The 18,510-nt window shown below is 55.5% G+C and overlaps 3 protein-coding genes across 7 annotated transcripts; 1 reads left to right on the forward strand and 2 right to left on the reverse strand.

Moving 5' to 3' along the window:
• Positions 1–8: 8 nt before the first annotated feature.
• Positions 9–1,655, forward strand: ANAPC11 (anaphase promoting complex subunit 11). Of its 4 annotated transcripts, none has more exons than XM_033077014.1 (2): positions 9–279; positions 1,124–1,655. In XM_033077014.1, exons 1-2 carry the CDS (start codon positions 100–102, stop codon positions 1,253–1,255), a joined length of 312 nt encoding a protein of 103 aa, XP_032932905.1. In that variant the 5' UTR covers positions 9–99; the 3' UTR covers positions 1,256–1,655. The 4 variants fall into 4 exon arrangements, with proteins under 4 accessions (XP_032932905.1, XP_032932906.1, XP_032932908.1 ...); XM_033077015.1 differs by having other exon boundaries at positions 1,136–1,655; XM_033077017.1 differs by lacking the exon at positions 1,124–1,655 and adding an exon at positions 372–497.
• A 2,334-nt stretch (positions 1,656–3,989) lies between these two features.
• On the reverse strand, positions 3,990–14,280 carry PCYT2 (phosphate cytidylyltransferase 2, ethanolamine). Of its 2 annotated transcripts, XM_033076522.1 has the most exons (13): positions 14,174–14,280; positions 13,718–13,806; positions 12,815–12,976; positions 11,095–11,161; positions 10,567–10,651; positions 9,541–9,585; positions 8,162–8,300; positions 7,501–7,583; positions 7,241–7,318; positions 6,577–6,642; positions 6,286–6,351; positions 5,762–5,850; positions 3,990–5,136 (listed from the first exon to the last, which is right to left on the reverse strand). In XM_033076522.1, exons 1-13 carry the CDS (start codon positions 14,263–14,265, stop codon positions 5,046–5,048), a joined length of 1,152 nt encoding a protein of 383 aa, XP_032932413.1. In that variant the 5' UTR covers positions 14,266–14,280; the 3' UTR covers positions 3,990–5,045. The 2 variants fall into 2 exon arrangements, with proteins under 2 accessions (XP_032932413.1, XP_032932414.1); XM_033076523.2 differs by lacking the exon at positions 9,541–9,585 and having other exon boundaries at positions 14,174–14,265.
• Positions 14,281–14,317: 37 nt separating this feature from the next.
• SIRT7 (sirtuin 7) lies at positions 14,318–18,411 on the reverse strand. The gene is made up of 10 exons (XM_033076521.1): positions 18,297–18,411; positions 18,086–18,223; positions 17,465–17,569; positions 16,552–16,622; positions 16,377–16,449; positions 15,846–15,944; positions 15,164–15,400; positions 14,840–14,920; positions 14,611–14,717; positions 14,318–14,528 (listed from the first exon to the last, which is right to left on the reverse strand). The coding sequence occupies exons 1-10, from the start codon at positions 18,390–18,392 to the stop codon at positions 14,318–14,320; spliced, it is 1,218 nt and encodes a 405-aa protein (XP_032932412.1). The 5' UTR covers positions 18,393–18,411.
• Positions 18,412–18,510: the final 99 nt, after the last annotated feature.

Raw genomic sequence — 18,510 nt, forward strand, 5'->3', positions numbered from 1 at the left:
AGCGGAAGAGGCGGGGCTGAGGCCTGAGCGGCGGGCGCGCGAAGCTTTGTGGGGTGGGCAGCACTTCCGGCGGGACCGCACCGGGACCGGCACGGGAACATGCGGGTGCGCGTGCGGAGTTGGCACGGTGTCGCGTCCTGGCTGTGGGTGGCGAACGATGAGAACTGCGGGATCTGCCGGATGGCCTTCAACGGCTGCTGCCCCGACTGTGAGTGCGGGACCGGCACCGGCACCGGGCAGTGCGCACTGGGCGGGGCTGACGGTGTGTCCGTGCCGCAGGTAAGGTCCCCGGCGACGACTGCCCGTTGGTGTGGGGGCAGTGCTCGCACTGCTTCCACATGCACTGCATCCTCAAGTGGCTGAACTCGCAGCAGGTGCAGCAGCACTGTCCCATGTGCCGCCAGGAGTGGAAGTTCCGGGAGTGAGGGCGGCACCGGGCGTTCGGACGGGCCCATCCCCGGCCGGCCCGGGCCCTCTCAATAAATGTGCAGGCGCCACTCGCGTGTCCGTGTCTGGTGTTCCGCGCTCGGGGTCGCTGCACGGAGCGGGGGGGCGGGATGTGACTCCGCCGGCCCCCCGGGGGCTCCGCCGCCCCGGAAGCCGAGTCGCACCGCGGCGGCGGGGGCAGGCGAGGCGGGACCCGCGCCCGGCTGCAAAGGCGGGGGCAGGCGAGGCGGGACCCCCGCCCGGCTGCAAAGGCGGGGGCCTCGGGTGCTGCAGCCGAGCCGGGGCGGGCGCTGCTCGTCCTGGACCGCCCCGCCGAACCCTGGTACCCGGTACCGGCCCCGCCACTACTCGGAGGGCAGAACTCGGGGCTGCTCTCTGCCCTGTGCCGCTCGCCGCGCACCAGCCGCTCCAACACTGACGGCTCTGCTGAACCCGCTCTTGCTGCGCTGCTGCCCAGCTTGGTCGATCTGCACCGCGGTGAGTACCTGAGCTGACCCAAGGGCTTGGGCTGCTCTCTGCGGGACGCTGGGCATGTCCGTGCTCCCACCCCAGGCTCTGGAGCCCCCTCAGCCCCGTGCTGCTCTTCAGTTAGCAGCTGGAGCAGGCTCCCCACTCTGGCAAGTGCTGGGCAAGCTGGGGACTCCCCACCTGGCACAGACTCCACGCCCTGTGACAGTGTCTCCTGCAGGTGCTGTGCGTGACAGACGTGGCCGTGGAGCTGCCAGCGACTGCAGGAGCCCGTGCTGCTCTCCGGTGTAAGGCAGACGTGACTGCGTCGTTGGACCCCGTGGAATGTGCAGATGCCTGAGCCTGTGCTGGTGGCTCTGGGATGACAATAAAAATTCATTTTGACTGCACTTATCAAGGTGCTGTGTTAAATAACAAAACAGTTCTTGAAAACAAAAAAAATCATAATAAAAAATCACCGTTTAGAATAATCTCCCATCTCCAAGCCAAAAAAATGCAATAAAATTAAAGACTGTCAAAACATCAAAACTGAGAAAAGGAGCTGTCTTTTGATAAGGAAATAATAAAAACACCCCAAAGAGTGTCTACTCCATAGTGGATTTGGGGGTCTGTGGTATATTTCATTTGGTGATGAAAGCACTTTGATGTCACTGTATTCCAAACATTTGTATTACTGTATTGTTATTGTTATAATTTTAAACAACCTGATGATTTCCATTACTAACGGCTTACGCTTTGAAGTTACACCTCATAATTTCTTAAATAAATCATTTTCCATTCCCGTTGTTTCACCCAAAAACCCCCAGTCCCCCCACCACCAAAATTCCCTTTTTTCCCATAAAATTCCCATTTCCCCCCCAAAAGTTCTTATTTTTTTTCCCCAAATAATTTCCGGTTTTCTCCAAAAAAAAACTCCCTCAAAAACTTCCTTGTTTGCCCCCACAAAAAAATTCCAATTTTTACCGCAAATTCCCACTTTTTCCCCAAAAATTCTCCTCTTTCCCCTCCAAAAATTCCCAATTTTTTCCCCAAAAATTCCCAGTGTTGTAAAGTGTCATAAAAGTGGCTGCTAGGGTGTGCCGTAAAGCACAAAAGTGTCGTAAAACCGTTGCTAGGGACCATCGTCAAGCGCGGAAGTGTCGTAAAACCGTTGCTAGGGACCGTCGTCAAGCGCGGAAGTGTCGTAACACCGTTGCTAGGGACCGTCGTCAAGCGCGGAAGTGTCGTAAAACCGGTTGCTAGGGACCGTCGTCAAGCGCGGAAGTGTCGTAAAACCTTTGCTAGGGACCGTCGTCAAGCGCGGAAGTGTCGTAAAACCGTTGCTAGGGACCGTCGTCAAGCGCGGAAGTGTCGTAAAACCTTTGCTAGGGACCGTCGTCAAGCGCGGAAGTGTCGTAAAACCGTTGCTAGGGACAGTCGTCAAGCGCGGAAGTGTCGTAAAACCTTTGCTAGGGACCGTCGTCAAGCGCGGAAGTGTCGTAAAACGGTTGCTAGGGACCGTCGTCAAGCGCGGAAGTGTCGTAAAACCGTTGCTAGGGACCGTCGTCAAGCGCGGAAGTGTCGTAAAACCGTTGCTAGGGACCGTCGTCAAGCGCGGAAGTGTCGTAAAACCGTTGCTAGGGACCGTCGTCAAGCGCGGAAGTGTCGTAAAACGGTTGCTAGGGACCGTCGTCAAGCGCGGAAGTGTCGTAAAACCGTTGCTAGGGACCGTCGTCAAGCGCGGAAGTGTCGTAAAACCGTTGCTAGGGACCGTCGTCAAGCGCGGAAGTGTCGTAAAACATTTGCTAGGGACCGTCGTCAAGCGCGGAAGTGTCGTAAAAACCGTTGCTAGGGACCGTCGTCAAGCGCGGAAGTGTCGTAAAAACGGTTGCTATGGACCGTCGTCAAGCGCGGAAGTGTCGTAAAACCGTTGCTAGGGACCGTCGTCAAGCGCGGAAGTGTCGTAAAACCGTTGCTAGGGACCGTCGTCAAGCGCGGAAGTGTCGTTAAACGGTTGCTAGGGACCGTCGTCAAGCGCGGAAGTGTCGTAAAACCGTTGCTAGGGACCGTCGTCAAGCGCGGAAGTGTCGTAAAACCGTTGCTAGGGACCGTCGTCAAGCGCGGAAGTGTCGTAAAACCGTTGCTAGGGACCGTCGTCAAGCGCGGAAGTGTCGTAAAACCGTTGCTATGGACCGTCGTCAAGCGCGGAAGTGTCGTAAAACCGTTGCTAGGGACCGTCGTCAAGCGCGGAAGTGTCGTAAAACCGTTGCTAGGGACCGTCGTCAAGCGCGGAAGTGTCGTAAAACGGTTGCTAGGGACCGTCGTCAAGCGCGGAAGTGTCGTAAAACCGTTGCTAGGGACCGTCGTCAAGCGCGGAAGTGTCGTAAAACGGTTGCTAGGGACCGTCGTCAAGCGCGGAAGTGTCGTAAAACCGTTGCTAGGGACCGTCGTCAAGCGCGGAAGTGTCGTAAAACCGTTGCTAGGGACCGTCGTCAAGCGCGGAAGTGCCGTAACGCGGTTGCTAGGGAGTGTTGTAAAGCGCAGGACGTGTCTGTCTTGCCTGTCCTTGGGTAGGGACGGGCAGTGGGGGAGCCCACCCAGCTCTGGAGAGCTCGGGGCTGCTGCACCCCCCACCCACTCCCTCCTGGGGTGCTGAGAGTGCTCAGAGACCCCGCAGAACGAAAACCTTTTGCTCAAGGATGGCCCAACACCCGCGGGAGCTGCGGGGCACAGTGCAGGGACAGCAGGGGACTGCGGGCACAGGGCTCCTGTCCCCGTCTCCCTGAACAGAAGGGCCCTGCTCCCCCCTGTGATGCGGGTGCACCAAGGCTGAGCAGCACCAAGGCTGAGCTCTTCGTCCTTAAGGACAAACTTCTCTGCAGTGCCCATGGGAGGGGCCACAGGCTGCAGAGGAAGAATTTGTGCACGCAGCTCACAGAGCCCAGGAAGAGGCCAGCAGGGCTGAGTCCTGGCTGCTCTGGGGCTGCATGGGGACTGTGGCACACCCTCTCAGTACCACTGCAGTGGGGCTGCAGCACAGGGTCTCTATGCTCCTTTCTGCTACCTGGGCTCGAGCCCCAAAAAGACCAATGCACAACTCTTCAACATTTTATTAATGATCAGCAACAAAAGTTTACAATAGAGAGGACACCAGACACAGCCTGGGAAGACCATCTGGCACAGTGCAGTGAGCTGCTCAGGATACCCACCACAGGATCCTGGAATGTAAGAGGCAAAAGGTGCTCACAGCTCAGGACCTACTCTCTCAGCCCTGTCCCTCCCCTTAGAGACAGGCATGCTGCACATCAGCCATGAGAAAACAACCCTAAAACTTCCCCTGGCCAGGTCCTGCCCTCAGGTAAGCCGTTGGGCACAAGGTGGGCTCTGAGCACAGTGCATACAAGGCATCGGGTCCTGCTGCCACGCAAAGGGAAGAGCCTTTGGGAAAGGCCCCAGGATCCCTCTGCCTCGTGTGGAGAAATGCCTTCACCCAGCAGCACCTGCAGCAGCTGCCACCTGCAGCCTGACACTGGGGCAGCAAACTCTTTGCGTTGATCCAGCTCGAGCCAGAGTAGCTCTGGGTCTGTGAGGGGCAGGAGCTGAGAAGAGGCAGCACAGTGAATCCCAGAGCCCAGCACCACCTCTGGCAGCCCCTTGTTCCTGAGCAAAAGCTGCAGGAGGAATCACACGAGCCCTGTCTTGTCCCTGAGGCTGCTCTCACTGTTTGTCCAGCCACCCACACCACTGCCAAGGGGCTGCTCTGGAATGCAGACCCCAGTCAGGACAGCTGAGACTGGCAGGGCAAGGGGGCATGGGCAACTCCTCCACTTCCCTCCTACTAAGAGCCAGAAGGTAAAAGCACATCAACATGTTAAAACATTAGTTATAATTAAAACCTTTTTTTTTTGTCAAATCTCCTCCTGGGAAAAGGGACAGGGACTGATTAACGGAGATAAAACTAGGCAACGGAATCCCAACTCATTAGGTCTGCATAATTAGTGCAGGAGGAGCTAGGACAGCAGAGGGTAGGACAGCACATCCTGCGTGCCAGCAGTGCTGCCCCCCTTCAGGGGTCCCTTCCTCAAGAGCAGCTGCTCTACCAGAGGGTGAAGTTGCAGCACTCTGTGGCTCACGCATCCATGCTCTGCCACCTAGTGCTTCTCCTCCTCCAGCCTTCTCATGGCCTCCAGCACTGCCAGCTCTTTTGCTTCTTTCTTCTGGTTGCGAGCCTCAAACTCGAGCCTGCAAAAACCACGCAATGCCTTAAGGTTCTCATTCATCCATAGACAAAAGCACCTGGAGCAGGAGAGCATCGCCTTCTCTCATGCTGCTCTGTTCTGAAAGCACTTCAGAAACCCCCAGGACCCCCAGACTCCTCCAGAGCCTCTCCCAGAGCACTCCACAGTCCTGCACTCCCACACGGGTCACACACAACTTCTTTCTCCCTCTGTGGAAGAAGCTGCTATGCCATTCTTGGGCTGTCCTGGGTGTTTTAACACCAAAATCAAATTTATCACTGATGTGAGCCAAGGTGTTGAAAGTGAAGGACTCAAGCTTAAAAGACCAAAGCTCTGAAAGAAGTAATGTGCTCTTTCCCCAGCATACAGCAAAGGAAATTTATCATTTAAGGAGAAAAACCAATAAATGTGCCATGCAGCACATTCTGACACAGCACAGTTCGGCTATTCCTTTCCCTGTACAGATTGGTACAACCACATTTACAGTCTGACTAAGCCATGAAAGAGGAAGGACAAGTTTGCTGTGTGCCTTTAGGTAACATCTTCTCTCCCTATCTGATCCCACTGATCAGTCCCCAGACCCTCTGGATGGAACAGTAGGACAGAACCAGGAGACAAAGAAATCCAACCTGTTCTTGATGATCCTTTGCACAATTATATCTGTGGTGAGATTGCTGCCACTGTCCACCAGCTGGAAAATGCCACGTCGCTTCGGTTCCTGCAAAAAGACACAGCACTGGGCTGTGAAAACACGTGGGACCTGGGTGTGCAGCTCAGCAGTGACAGCTGAGCTGGGGCAGCCAGACAGGCAGGATGCACAGAGATCTCCTGGGAGGCAGAACAAACACGTGCTGAAGGCAAAGCTCCACATACACGGGAGCTGCGCAGGACAGAGAGCAAAGCACACAGGATTTTTCAGCCTGCCATGAAGGCATCAAAAACAGGCAGAGAAAAACAATGCTTGGAAGAGTGGAGCTGTTGGGAATGATTTACTGACTGCTCCACGTAGCTCCCCTTAGGGGTGGATGGAAAGCTGCATTACCTGCCAAGCCATCCCCAGGCAGGCTCCTCTGCAGCACAACTTCCCAGCCCAGGAACACACCCAGAGCCAGGCTCTGGCTACCACATGCTGACAAAGCACCTGGTACTTTACCTCATATGGATCAGAACCGTCCTTGTCTGGCACCACCTCAGTCATCCCATGGCAAACAAGTGTTACCTGGAGAAGGACACAAAAGTCACTGACAAGATCCAGAAGATGACAGGGACATTTCCTGTCACTACTCCCACTGAGCTCAGCTCAGAGACCAGCAAAGCCACCCTCCTGCACCAGCCTGGCAGTTCCAGTCTGAGCAGGACACTCCCTTCTTGCACCCCTCTGTTGTCCTGCACCCCTTCAGCTCCCCACACACATCTTCATGTCCATCTGTACGCAAGGACTCACCCTGAAGTGATCCAACAGATCAGCAGTGACAGCATAGGGAGCTCCAATCACCACCTCTGAGACGTACTAAAAAAGGAACCAGGTAGAGTCCAGATTTGAAAAAAAACCCATCAAACGAAAACCCAAAACCCAATCCCAAGCCAGAAGCCAGCTGCTTCTTAAAGAGACCTGAGCAGGTCACCTGGCTATAGCATCAAAGTTCAAATAAGGGAACAGAGAAGTGGATTCAGCAGCAACTGCTTGTCCCACAACAGCTTTTTGTTCCTCTACAGAATGTCCTTTCTGTGCCCATAGAGCAAATCCAGAAGTTAATTGCTCCAGGCACACATTTCTGGGGCTCCCCATGATTTTGTCCCAGGCATTTCTCCCTCTGCAGAGCTTTCTAGTGGCAGTGTCTGACTGCACCGAGCCACACAGCTCCCTACATGGTGTCCAGCCCTGTCACTGCCAGCAGAGCCGCTGGGTCACCAGCTTGGATCAGCCAGGATGGCACAAGAGCCTGGCAGAGCCTCCCAAGCGTTCATCAGCACCTCGGGCAGCCTCAAGTGATTCATCCTGTCTGTCTTCTCAGGCCACCCCAAGGAATTCATGCAAGATCACTGAGCACAAGTGAATGCCACCAGGCTCCAGGCACTTTGTGACCAGTGCAGAGACACCCACTCACCCTGCAGGCCAGGACACTGAGCGTTCGCTCGTGGATGTTCATGATGGGATAGTTCTTCCCTTTGTAGCGATTCACCTCCTACGGCAGAGCACCGGGCACAGTCAGAAGAGAGACACAGCAACGCCTTTCCCTCTCGCTCTCTCCCAGGATGAAGTTCCCACATGGGTCAATACATCCCTGTCCTGTGTCCCAGAGCACAGCCTGCCTGCTTCACAGAGCAGGCCCAAGCTGCTCTGCCTTTGGACAGGCTCTACACAGACCTGATCGAAATGCAGCCCAGCAATGATATAGGGTTTCTCTGCCAGCTGGTGAACCTTCTCCAGGAAATCCACATGACCAACATCTGCAGATCTTTTTAAGGAATTGAAGCTCGCATGGAAAATAGAGGAAGGAAGACAGAAATAGAGTCACTCAAAAACAAGAGCGGGAGAAAGGAATCCCTAGGATTTTATTCTTGCACTACTAACTGCCTATTTCCAAGAACAGTTGCTGCCTCCCTCCTCAAGTTCCACTGGTTCTGGAAAAAAGCCAGAAACTTTTTCAGCTCCACCTCACTTGGACTCAGCTTTGCCTCTATCCAGAATTTCCACTTGTTCCAGTAGTTCTGGCACAAAGCCTCAAAGCCTGCCCCAGGAGCGGCGTGTCAGCTGCAGGTGCTATGGCAGCCAGCCTTCACCACAATCATTAGTGTTGAGAGTATCCATCTGTCTTCCTGAAATCCAACAGCCACAGATCACTCCACAGAGGAGCTACAGCTTCTTTCTCAGCATCCTGTGACTAAGAAATTGCCAGAACACACTCCTGACTCCTCCCTCACATGCAGCTACAGAAAAGGGAAAAAAATGAGGCAAATATCCAGTCTGGTGCCCCCCAACCTAAGAACATCAAAGAAAGATCACAAGCAAAGAGAGCCAAGGATACGGAACAGGTCAAAGGCTCCAGCCACATAGATGATGGTGTCTCCTGGCTCTGGCTCCTTCCCTGACGCAAACTGGATGATCTTCTGGGATGTCTGCAGGAACTGGGAGACGCCAGTCCAGGGACTGTGACCTTTGGGCCCCTGTGGAAACAAACACCAGACACAGCTTCATTCCAGGCTCTGTGTGGTGGTTTGGACAACACAGAGCAGTGATGGGCAATCTGCTCATCTGAATTCGCTGGCAACTGAAACAACTCCCGGCACCTTGGACTTTCTACATCCTGGCATCAGGTATTCAGGTGATTTCACAAAAGCCCTTTATGCTCTGTCTAAATCACTGCCTCAGCAGCCAGCTCAGGAAATGCCAAGAAGAAAGTTCAGGAAGGAGGAAGACAACAGGGCAGGTTTGAATTTCCAGGAGAAGCAAGATGTGCTCGGGAGACAACGCACAACCAACCTACAGTGCCAAGCCTCAGGGGACCTGTCGGGCCCCTCAGCTCCGAGGACAGAGCTCGGTCCCCACCACGTGGCGGCTGCACAAACAGCCACCAGGTCACCTGCTGTGCCACCCAAAGCTGCTCGGGGCCTTGGCAGGACACAGACACGGCAGCTGAGGCCAGAGCAGGCCCTGCAAAGGGCAGCACGCAGACAGCTCAGCTGTCAGGGTCACGTAGGGTACCCAGTGCCCTGATCCATTCTACCCACATCCAAGCCCCAGCCGTGCTGGAGCAACATGCCCCAAAACACCTACTCAAAACCCCCAGAACAGTGGGGAACTAAGGATGATTCGGACAGGTCAGCAAATCCCCTGTGAGTACAAAAGACTTGCTCAAGCTGCTGGTGCAGCTCATTAAGCAGGGACAATCCAGCTGCCAAGGAAATAAAGAGGGCTGAGTGCTCTTTAGAAGCGGTGTGAGCCGCAGGCTGGACCTGGCAGCTGCAACACCAAGAGGGCTGGGCTGCCCTCGAGCTTTGCAACACAGAGCAGTTTGTCCACACCTCCCAGACCTCATACAACACCTTCAAAACAACACAAGCACTGAGAGGAGCATCCACAGAGGCTGTCCTCGGGATGGAACCACAGGCACTCGGGTCCCAAGTGACGTGGCAGGAAGGAATTTACAAGCAAGGAAGGAAGCCAGCACAGGCTCAGTGGCAGCAGCAGCCCTGTGGTGCCGCTGAAGGACAGCTCGTGCTGCCCTGTGCCACACTGCCCATCGCACCCACTGCAGGTGCTGCCACACAGGGACAGCAGACATTCACTGAGACATTACTGCTACATGTGGGAGGACACACAGGCCTGCAACAGGCCAGAAAGCACACTGGGAATCCTTCTCAGGCAGGACAACAACCAGACGTCCACGACCAGAACTCACATTACCTTCCCAAAGTTGTCAGTGTGCTTCCGATAGTCTAGGTCCTCATCCTGAAGGGAGATAAAGAGTCAAAATGTTTAAGCACTTGCACAGCTCATCCAACCAAGATATGCTTGTGTGTAGGAAGTGCTGGGAAGGCCAGGCTCAAAACGCACACCAGGGATCAGGGCACTGAATGCTGACAAACTGGTTAATACCTAAACCAGAGTCCTATCCCAGCATGAGTCAGAGAAAACGTGTCCTTATCTGATCCCACTTGGCACCACCAGCAAAGGTGGCTCTTGCCCAACTTGCAGCCCCAAGAGTGCTGCACAGCTGCATCCTCCCTCAGCCTGGCAAGCCCCTGACAGGACAGCATCCCTTCTCCTGCCAAACACCCTCACGAGAGGCAGGCTTAGGTATCTGCAGCAGCCAGCAGCACCAGGCAGATCTTGGTGTCAACTCATGTGTTACAGCTAAGCCGATTTAACAGCTCAGCACACCAAAACATCTCCCTCTGTCCCTAAATTCTCCTGTGGGTCACTTGTTTCTGCAGTTCTCCAGGTGATTCTATTCACAGATTCCTTCATTATTCAGTAAATTCAACTCATTACCCGACTTAAAACCCTTGACTCCTTTTCCCTGGTTGGGTTAGCTCCCAGCCAGACAGTGAGCTGAGGAGACTCAAGAAAGGTCTGATCAGAGACAACAGAAGGCAGAAGCATGAAGCTCAGTGGGAAGGGAGAGGAGTCTGGCAGCACCTGGCTGACAGATCACTGTGCCTGCACTGTGTTGTTTCACCCTGGGAGAAGTCATGGGCTTGTCTGCAGCTCCCCTAACATTCCGAGGCCAACACTGATCATGAAGCATCAGAGTCCTCGTCCCGTCACACTGGGATTTCAGACATGTTGAAGCAAACATAAGCAGGTTGTTTTGTGCCACTGCCCATTCTCCATGCACCTGGGAGCCAGGCCCAGGAGCTTGGGGCAGCAGAAGGGAAGAGCTGGCATGTGCCCTGTACTTCACCTCCCACCCAAAGCCCTCTGACTCACTATGTTGCTGTGGTGAGCCTTAGTCATGAGCAGCATGCGGCCAACAAGGTCAGTGGTGGACACGCCCTGAGTGCGTTTGCATTCCCTGCGGGAGACAAGCAAAGGATGAAGCAGAAGCCCCTGGAGCCAACACCTCTGTCTGCCCACGTTACCACAGGAACGCCTGTGACACCAGAAAAATCCAGGGACTGTCCTAAGGAAACTTCCTTCTCAGCTATAGCATTATCTGCTGAGCCTCTGCACCATCCACACCACAGCATCTGCTCGTGCGAACGCTTCCCTCACTCAGACTTCCCAACAGAGCCAGCTCTCAGTAAGGCTTTAAAACCAGAACCAGCACCAGGCAGCCCCACTGGGCAGGACTGTCTGCCCCACTTCCCTGAAACCAAAACGCTGGGAGCAAGTGAAGCTCTGACACACAAACAGCCAAATTCAGGTGTGACCTGAAGACTGGTATGCTTCATCTGACTTCAAGGCACAAATTTCCCAGAAACTCTGCCCAAAACAAAATAAACAGCAAGAGGTTACCTGTATCGCCCTGCTGTCTTTACTTCCTCATAGGTGTCCTTGCCATCGATAGTTAAGGTGATGTCATCTGCAGAAAGAGAAAAGCCTCAGAACTGTACCCAAGCTCTCCTGCACAGAAGCAGCAGCTGTGCAGGTCCCACACTCCTAAATCCAGACTGGAACCCCGCAATCCAAACACCTGTGCATATGCAGGGGACGTGCCCTGTGCCCCACAAAAATATCAGGGGTTTTTGAGAGTACTGTGTCTGTGGAGACAAGGATATTCCTGGATCCGAAATACCATTTCCCATGTGTGCTCTGCTGGGTGCCCTGCAGCAGGCACTGGTGATTATTATCTGAATGACAATAAACAAGCACTATCTATACCAATGTTAAAAAAGAACCTTTCGGTTCACGTTACAAGTTTTCAGTCAATGAAACAGTTCATCCAATGGAAAGTTCTCCCTCTCAACAACTGCACATCCACAGTGACATCCAGCTTCTACAGAGGTTCATCTGTAGGCACATGACTCCCAGCTCCCTCTGCAGAAACACCTCTCACATACTTTTGGTGACGGAACAAAACCTTCACAAGCAAAAGCTAAGCTGGTTTTCCTTTGCCAAAGCAGTCAGAGGGCAGCCCACGAGTGTGCGTGGGGCGCCTCAGCCTCCTAAATCCCCACGCCCCCAGAGCACAGGAACAGGAGGGCACACCAGGAGAGGCACAAACAGCAGGGCTGTCGTCACCTTCTCAGGGAAGCTCAGCGATTTCCACACTCAGCTTTTGCACAAACACAGCCTGGCTAAACCTGGTGCAAGCGAGTTGCTCAGGAGAAGCGTGGGGTGACGTGGCAGTGGGGACTGGAGCAGAGGCCACCAGCACTCCCCTGCCCAAGCCCTCACCAAGCCCTGGGAGGGGTCACGTGCACCAAGCACGTTCAGGGCAGGCCATGAAGTTAATGAGGAATTTGATAACTGCTCCATCCACGTGAAAAAAAGTGTATTTATCTTCTAAAGATTAAAGATTTATTTACACTTAGTGAAATACTTGGCTTATCAACAGCAGGTGGCTGAGATCAGATGAGATACACAAAATGAGTGCAAAGACTACTCCTGGTCAAACTAACAAAGTTCCTTCAGAGGGGCAGGGAGGAAGGGCTGAGGCTTAATGAGCATCAGCAGCAGCCCAGGAAGGGACAGAACCCCAGAGCAAGAACATTTCCTCACAACACTGGTTCTCTTCAGCCACTGTACACCAAAAAGTCTTCACACTAAGAACTAGGTCTCTGGCCACACGGTCAGCTGAGCCACTGAACAGCTTATCAGCTGGATAAAGAGAGAAGCTTTTCAGATCTAACCTTGTCCCAGGATAAGTAGACATAAACATGATTATATTTCTGCATGCTTTCATTTCCAATAGTGTTTTTCACACTTAAGTTTTGTAAATGGTTTTCCCCTTTGCACAAATTTCTGCTGGTGCTAAGGGCAACCTCGGGACAATTTTAAACAACACATTTCACCTTTGTAAATTAAAACCAAAGGCCCTGGCCACTCTCAAGATTTTGAGCACACTGACATGTTTCTCCAGACCAGAGAGCAGAAGCAGCTGTTGGAAGGCAGAGCTCTACACACAGCAGGGAGCCCCGAGCCCTGCAGCAGCCGGGACACTGCTGGGATTGCAGAGGCACCTGGAGCACAGAGCCCCAGGGCCCAGGTCAGCACTGCCTCAAACACCACTCACCCCCGTGCACGCAGAAGTCACAGCTGTACTTGTCCAGGGTTTCCAGCGTGGTGACATAAGGAGCTCCAGGAGCAATCTCATCCACCCACTTGATGGCCTGCACCATTTTGTACCTCTCCTCCTGTGTAAAGACGGGGGGACCCTTGTGTTTGGCAATCTCCTCTGGGGGAGAAATAAAATTCCAGTTAGAAGCACGTCCTGCAGCTACAGTGACTCTCAGCCACTGCCTCACTCATTTCATGAGCAGGGGAACTTCACTGCAGACTCATCCTCTGCTTTGGATCAGCTGTGGCAGCAAAGGAAGCCCCAGATGGATCAGAAAGTATTTTGATTCGGTTGCATTTCCTAAGCATTTAACAAGGGCCCTGAAATTCACTCATAAGGAAAAGTCTCAGTGCTTCCCAGTACCCAGATACTTCTTGCTGAGGGGATGAGTTGGACCTCCTGGCATCCTCCTAGGAGAAATTTCCCTCTTAAACAGTAACTTCGTACTACACCTGGTTCATATTGGAAATTCTGCATCCATAAACCTATTTAAAATACTTCTTCACATGCCACAACTTAGAGTTTTCTCCACAAGGTAACTTGTTTTGGAATGTAAGTTCTGCAGATCCTATCAGCAAAATCAGACTGTTTTTCAGCTGTTCCAACTGTTTTTATAGCACAGAATGCAGATTAACCCTCAGAGCCTGCAAGATCTGACCCACCTAATCCTCAGTCTGAAAGTGTTCCAGGGTGACTCCACTCCCAGAGAAGGGACATTTTTCTCTTGGAGGCCACTGGTCCTGGAGCAGATGCAGGATGAAGCCTGACCCTGTATCAGGAGCCCTTGGCTCCCCCGGGGCTAACACTGCGGGGTAATTTGAGGGGCTGCACGAGATGTAGCCCGGTAAAACCTCTTACCGTCCGTGTGGACCCCGACGATCAGGTAATCGCCCATGGCCCGTGCCTGGCGCAGCTGGTTCGAGTGGCCATAGTGCACCATGTCATAGCTGGAAAGAGAAGGGCCAGGTCAGCCCGGGCACACCGGGACGCTTCCCTGGAGCCGGGGCAGCCTGCCCCGGGGCTGAAGGTCTCCGTGCTGCCGTCAGAGCTGCGCCGGCACCGCCCGGGCCCCGGGCCCGCCGTCAGCCGGGGCTGCAGGCCCGGCTCCTGCCCGCACCTGCCCGGCAGGTGCTGCCCCAGCCCGGGGGGCCCGGCCCGGCCCGGCAGACAAGGCCGCTCCGGGGGACAGCGCCGCTCCCGCGGGCCCGGCCCGTCCCGCCGCGGTGACAGAGGAGGCGGAGGCACCAGCGTAGCCAACACGGTTTATTTCTGCGGCGCCGCGACACGACCCGGCCCCGCGCCCGCCGCACTCACCATCCATCGCACCAGACGCGCACGGGCCGCTGGCCGCCGCCGCCCGCCGCGGCCCCGCCGCCGCCGCCGCCCGCCGCCCCGTTGCGCAGCATGGCCGTGCTGTCACCGGCGGCAGCGCCCCGCCCGGCCCGGCCCGCCCCGCGCTCAGCGGCTCTTCCTGCGCCGCCCGCCCTTGGCGCAGCCGCGGCCGAGCCACCCCCCGGGCCGCCCGCCCGCCGCCTCCGCCCGCTCCCGGGGCTGCTCCTGCTCGCGGGGCTCCTCCCGCTCCCGGGGCGGCGCCACCGGCTTCCGCGAGTGCGTGCCCTCCTCCCCGGGCCGCAGCGGCTCGGACAGCGCGAAGATGGGGTCCCGCGCCCTGCGGAAGGAAGGAGAGGGCGGCGGTGGGCGCTGCGGGCGGCCCGGCCCGGGGCTCCGCGCTCAGGGCCCGCGCCGCTCACCGGTCGTAGCGCGGGATTTCCAGCCCCAGCTCCGCCATCAGCAGCCGCATCACGTCGTCGCAGCGGCCGTGCAGCTTCAGGGCGGCCAGGTCGTCCTTGGGGGTCCACTGCGAGCGACAGCAGAGCCGGCTGCAGGCGGCTCCCCCGGCGGCAGCGGGGGCTCGGCCCCGCACAGCCACAACCCCCTGGCTCACACCTGGCCCTCCCAGCGCCGAGGGATTTGTCTCACCTGCAGGTTCACGATATACAGCTTGGGCCGGCGTGTGGGGGGCTTGCTCATGCACCAGAGCCTTGGGTATTTTTTCAAAACCTGCCACAAAGCACAGAGGATCAGCACGGCCACAGGCACACGCAGCTGTGAACCGTATCAGTGAGAGGAAAAGGAATGTATTACCAGGAGGGGAAAGAGGGAGGAAGAGAGACTATCACAGATGTTGGGCGAATCCTGACACCAGAGTTTACAGTTGTCTGTTTGGGAGGAGACTGCTCAGCACCAAGGTGTATCACCAAGAGGGAATGCTGCTAACAATCTTCACCGAGTCTCTAAAGTTACCTTTAAGCTGGAACCCAGACAAAGAATCACATCTGCTTTGCTTGCAGCTTCTGTTGCTGCTTCCCAGTTCAGGGGCTGTCTCAATGTCCCCTTCTCCCCAAAGTGGACGATTGTATCTCTCAACTGTGCCCCACACTTGTGGCACATCCTGCCCGTGTGATGTCTGTGCAGGGCTGTGCGCTCCGTCACATCAAACACTCGCACGTACTCTCGGTTGGGTGTACAGGAAGTGCAGACCTGGTGCAGGACAAAAGCAGAACCCCTGTCACATCATCACCCACAAGAGGTCCCACCAGGAGCAAGCCTCTTGGAAGAAGAGCATTTCTGGGGACAACACAGAAGTTGTGCACAGAAGCATCAGGGATCAGATGCTAACTTGGAAAACTTCAAGATTTTTTTGAAAACCAGCAAGCAGAGCCCCAGGCAGCCTTTGGCTACATGCTGGGAGAGATTTCAGAGAAGGGCTGAGGAAGAGACATCAGATGCAAACAGCACATACAGAGGAAGAGCTACAGAGTTGGGTTTGGTACTTTCTAAATAGTTCACTCCAAACCTGATGGGCTGAAGACAGGAAACTGCACACAGGCCAAGCCCTTGTACTAATTCTTTCTGAGCTAGTGGCAGGTCAAGAGTTTACATTCTCTTTTTGCGAAGCCACTTAAACATTGCTCTGGCCACTCACCTCTATGTACATGTTGCCGTGGAGCTCAGATATTGCAGCTCGGGGTAACCCGCTCCGCAGGTGCAGCCCATCACAGTTCTGGGACACCACATGCTGCACCTTAAGGGAACAGAACACTGAGCTCCCACAGACCACACAGGTATCCCTCCAAGCAGGTGATGCACCAACAGCCTGCACATCAAAGCAGGACCCACAGGGAAAGAACATGATGAACAGACCTTTGTAACAGCTAAATGGAAAGCCTCCTCCTGCTAAACAGAACATTTCTAGGGCTGGCTGATTTGTGACCAGTTCCCCAGACCAGCCTCACCAGGTACAAATACAACATGTGAGAGAAAAGGCACCGGGGAAAACCTGCCAGAGCTGCAGCCTGCAGCTCACTGAGGAAGGCTTGGACACATTTTCCTCAATGGATATGCAGCCACTTGAGCCAAAAATGTAGTCAAGCAATATTCTGAAAATCTTTCTCTTCTCTGCTGGGTTTATCACTCTTAAGCAGAACATGAGTGAGGTGAGGAAAAAATATCTTACCAGGTTGTGCTTGTGCAGGCAGGCAATGCTCATATGAGTGAGTGTGGGCTCTGCCTCACTCAGGTCTGCAGCACTGACAAGAAGCAAGGCAGAAAAAAAAAAAAAAAGTTGGAATTGCCATTAACCTCTTCCAGTATCAGCTTTCTGTCCCCCAGTTCAGAATGTGGCTCCTCACCTGATGCTCCTGCCCTTCTGCAGCAGTGTCCAAATGCCATTGGGGCCTCTGTAGTCTGGGATCGAAGCCGCCTGTCACCAGGAGAGAAAACCAGGCCTGACGAGGGTGGGGTTGTCACAGCTCTTGCACACAAACACAACCAGCCCAGGCCCACCCAGACAACCCCAGACACCTTCATCCATGGCTGCTTTTTCATTCACTCTGAGTCTTCCAGCATAGCTGCTCCCTAAGCACAGGAAAACCTCCTCATAAGCTTTCTCTCTCTCTCTCTCCAACATTTCAGCTCTCATTTTCACCTCTAGTGTTAGCTTTCTCCAATTTTACCATTATGGAATCCATCCAGAACTCTTTTTCATCCTTGGTACTTCCCATTTGCCTATACAGAACTGCATTCTTGAGTCTTTTCTTATTTTCCCTAGATTCTGGTTCTGGCACCTCACACTCAGCATCTCTAGCAGATGTGCAGGTGACATGAGCACCCATGTCCTGCCCTGAGCCCACACAAAGGTGACAGATGGTACATTAGAAGAGGTAGAACCAGACTGCTGCTTTGCCCCAGGCTGCTGCAACAAAACAATTCTCAAACAGCTGTCTCTGCATGTCTGATAAAACATATAACATTCCTGAGCTAACTGGCTGAAGGTTTTACACCAAGTCACTGAGGAGACTCGAGTGAGGCGAGACCAGGGTCCTCTTGCTCAGGCTGTGCATCCTGCACACGGCTGGAGGCAACGCAGCCACACATCTCCTGGGCAGTAGGAATGACCCAGGATGCAGCCTGGACACTGTGCTGGCCGCAGGACTCATGCAGCACCCCAGCTCATCACACACGTGCTGAGGTCATTCAGGAACCAGGCAACAGCCACACACCACTGCCTCCTGAAGGGGCTCCAGCTGCTGCCCCCAGACCCACCGTGCTGATCCCAGCGCCTGTGTAGATGACGAGGTGCCTGGCGCTCCGCACAGCTGCTGCCAGCTCGGCCACCTTTCTCTTCAGCTCCTCTGGTTCATCGCACACCTGACAAACACACCTCAACACGGGTCAGAGACACGCTACACCACTGAGCCAGACAGAGCAGGGATCTTCCCAAAAGTTTAAAGATGGGCTTGGGTCAACCAGGAAAAACACCACCACCACAACATCGACAGTGAAATTAAATGGAAAAGGACGTGGGCGTTGTTCATAGGAGGATCACGGGAAAAAAGCTTCTTGGAGACCAGAAGCTGCTAATCCACCCTCTTGGGAGACCTGCCCACACAGCCACGCGCGCCTGGCAGCACGGCTGACCGGAGACAAACACACGGCAGGTCCCCGGAGGGCAGACGCGTTCCCGGTACTGGGGCGCAGCAGTTGTTCAGCGAGGCCTGCTGCGGCTGCAGGGCCCGGCAGCAGCCAGCCTGGCGGCCTCCGCCCCGCCTCTCCGCGGCCGGGGCCGCTCCCTGCCACCACCGACACCCACCACCGACACCCACCACCGGCACCATCACCGACACCCACCACCGACACGGCTTCCCCGCTCCCGCTGCCGCCCACCTCCTCCTGCCGCCTCCGCAGCCGCTCGCGCCGCTTGCGGCGCCGTTCCAGCTCCCTGACGATGTCCTCGCTCTCACTCAGCACCTGGCACTCCTCGGGACTCCGCTCCGCCGGCGGCTTCCTCCAGATGCGGGATACCTGCCCGGTGCACACCCGTGGTCACGGCGGCCCGCAGCGGCGAGGTGGAACGGGTCGGGCCGCGTCTCCGTACCTGTCTCCGGCGGTCCCGCTGCTCCTCCTGCTGCAGGATCTCGGCGCGCGCCGCCGCTTTCCGCTCGGAGCGGCTCAGGCTGCCGCCCGCCGCCATCGCCCCGGACCCGCCGCGCCTCCGCCGCCGCCGGGCTCCGCTCCGCCGCTTCCGCCTTCCGGTCCGAGCGCGCGCGCGCCGCTTCCGGCACCGCCCCCCGCGCGGCAGCGCCCCCTGG

The sequence above is a fragment of the Catharus ustulatus genome, chromosome 20 (assembly GCF_009819885.2).
Source record: "Catharus ustulatus isolate bCatUst1 chromosome 20, bCatUst1.pri.v2, whole genome shotgun sequence".
NCBI lineage: Eukaryota > Metazoa > Chordata > Aves > Passeriformes > Turdidae > Catharus > Catharus ustulatus.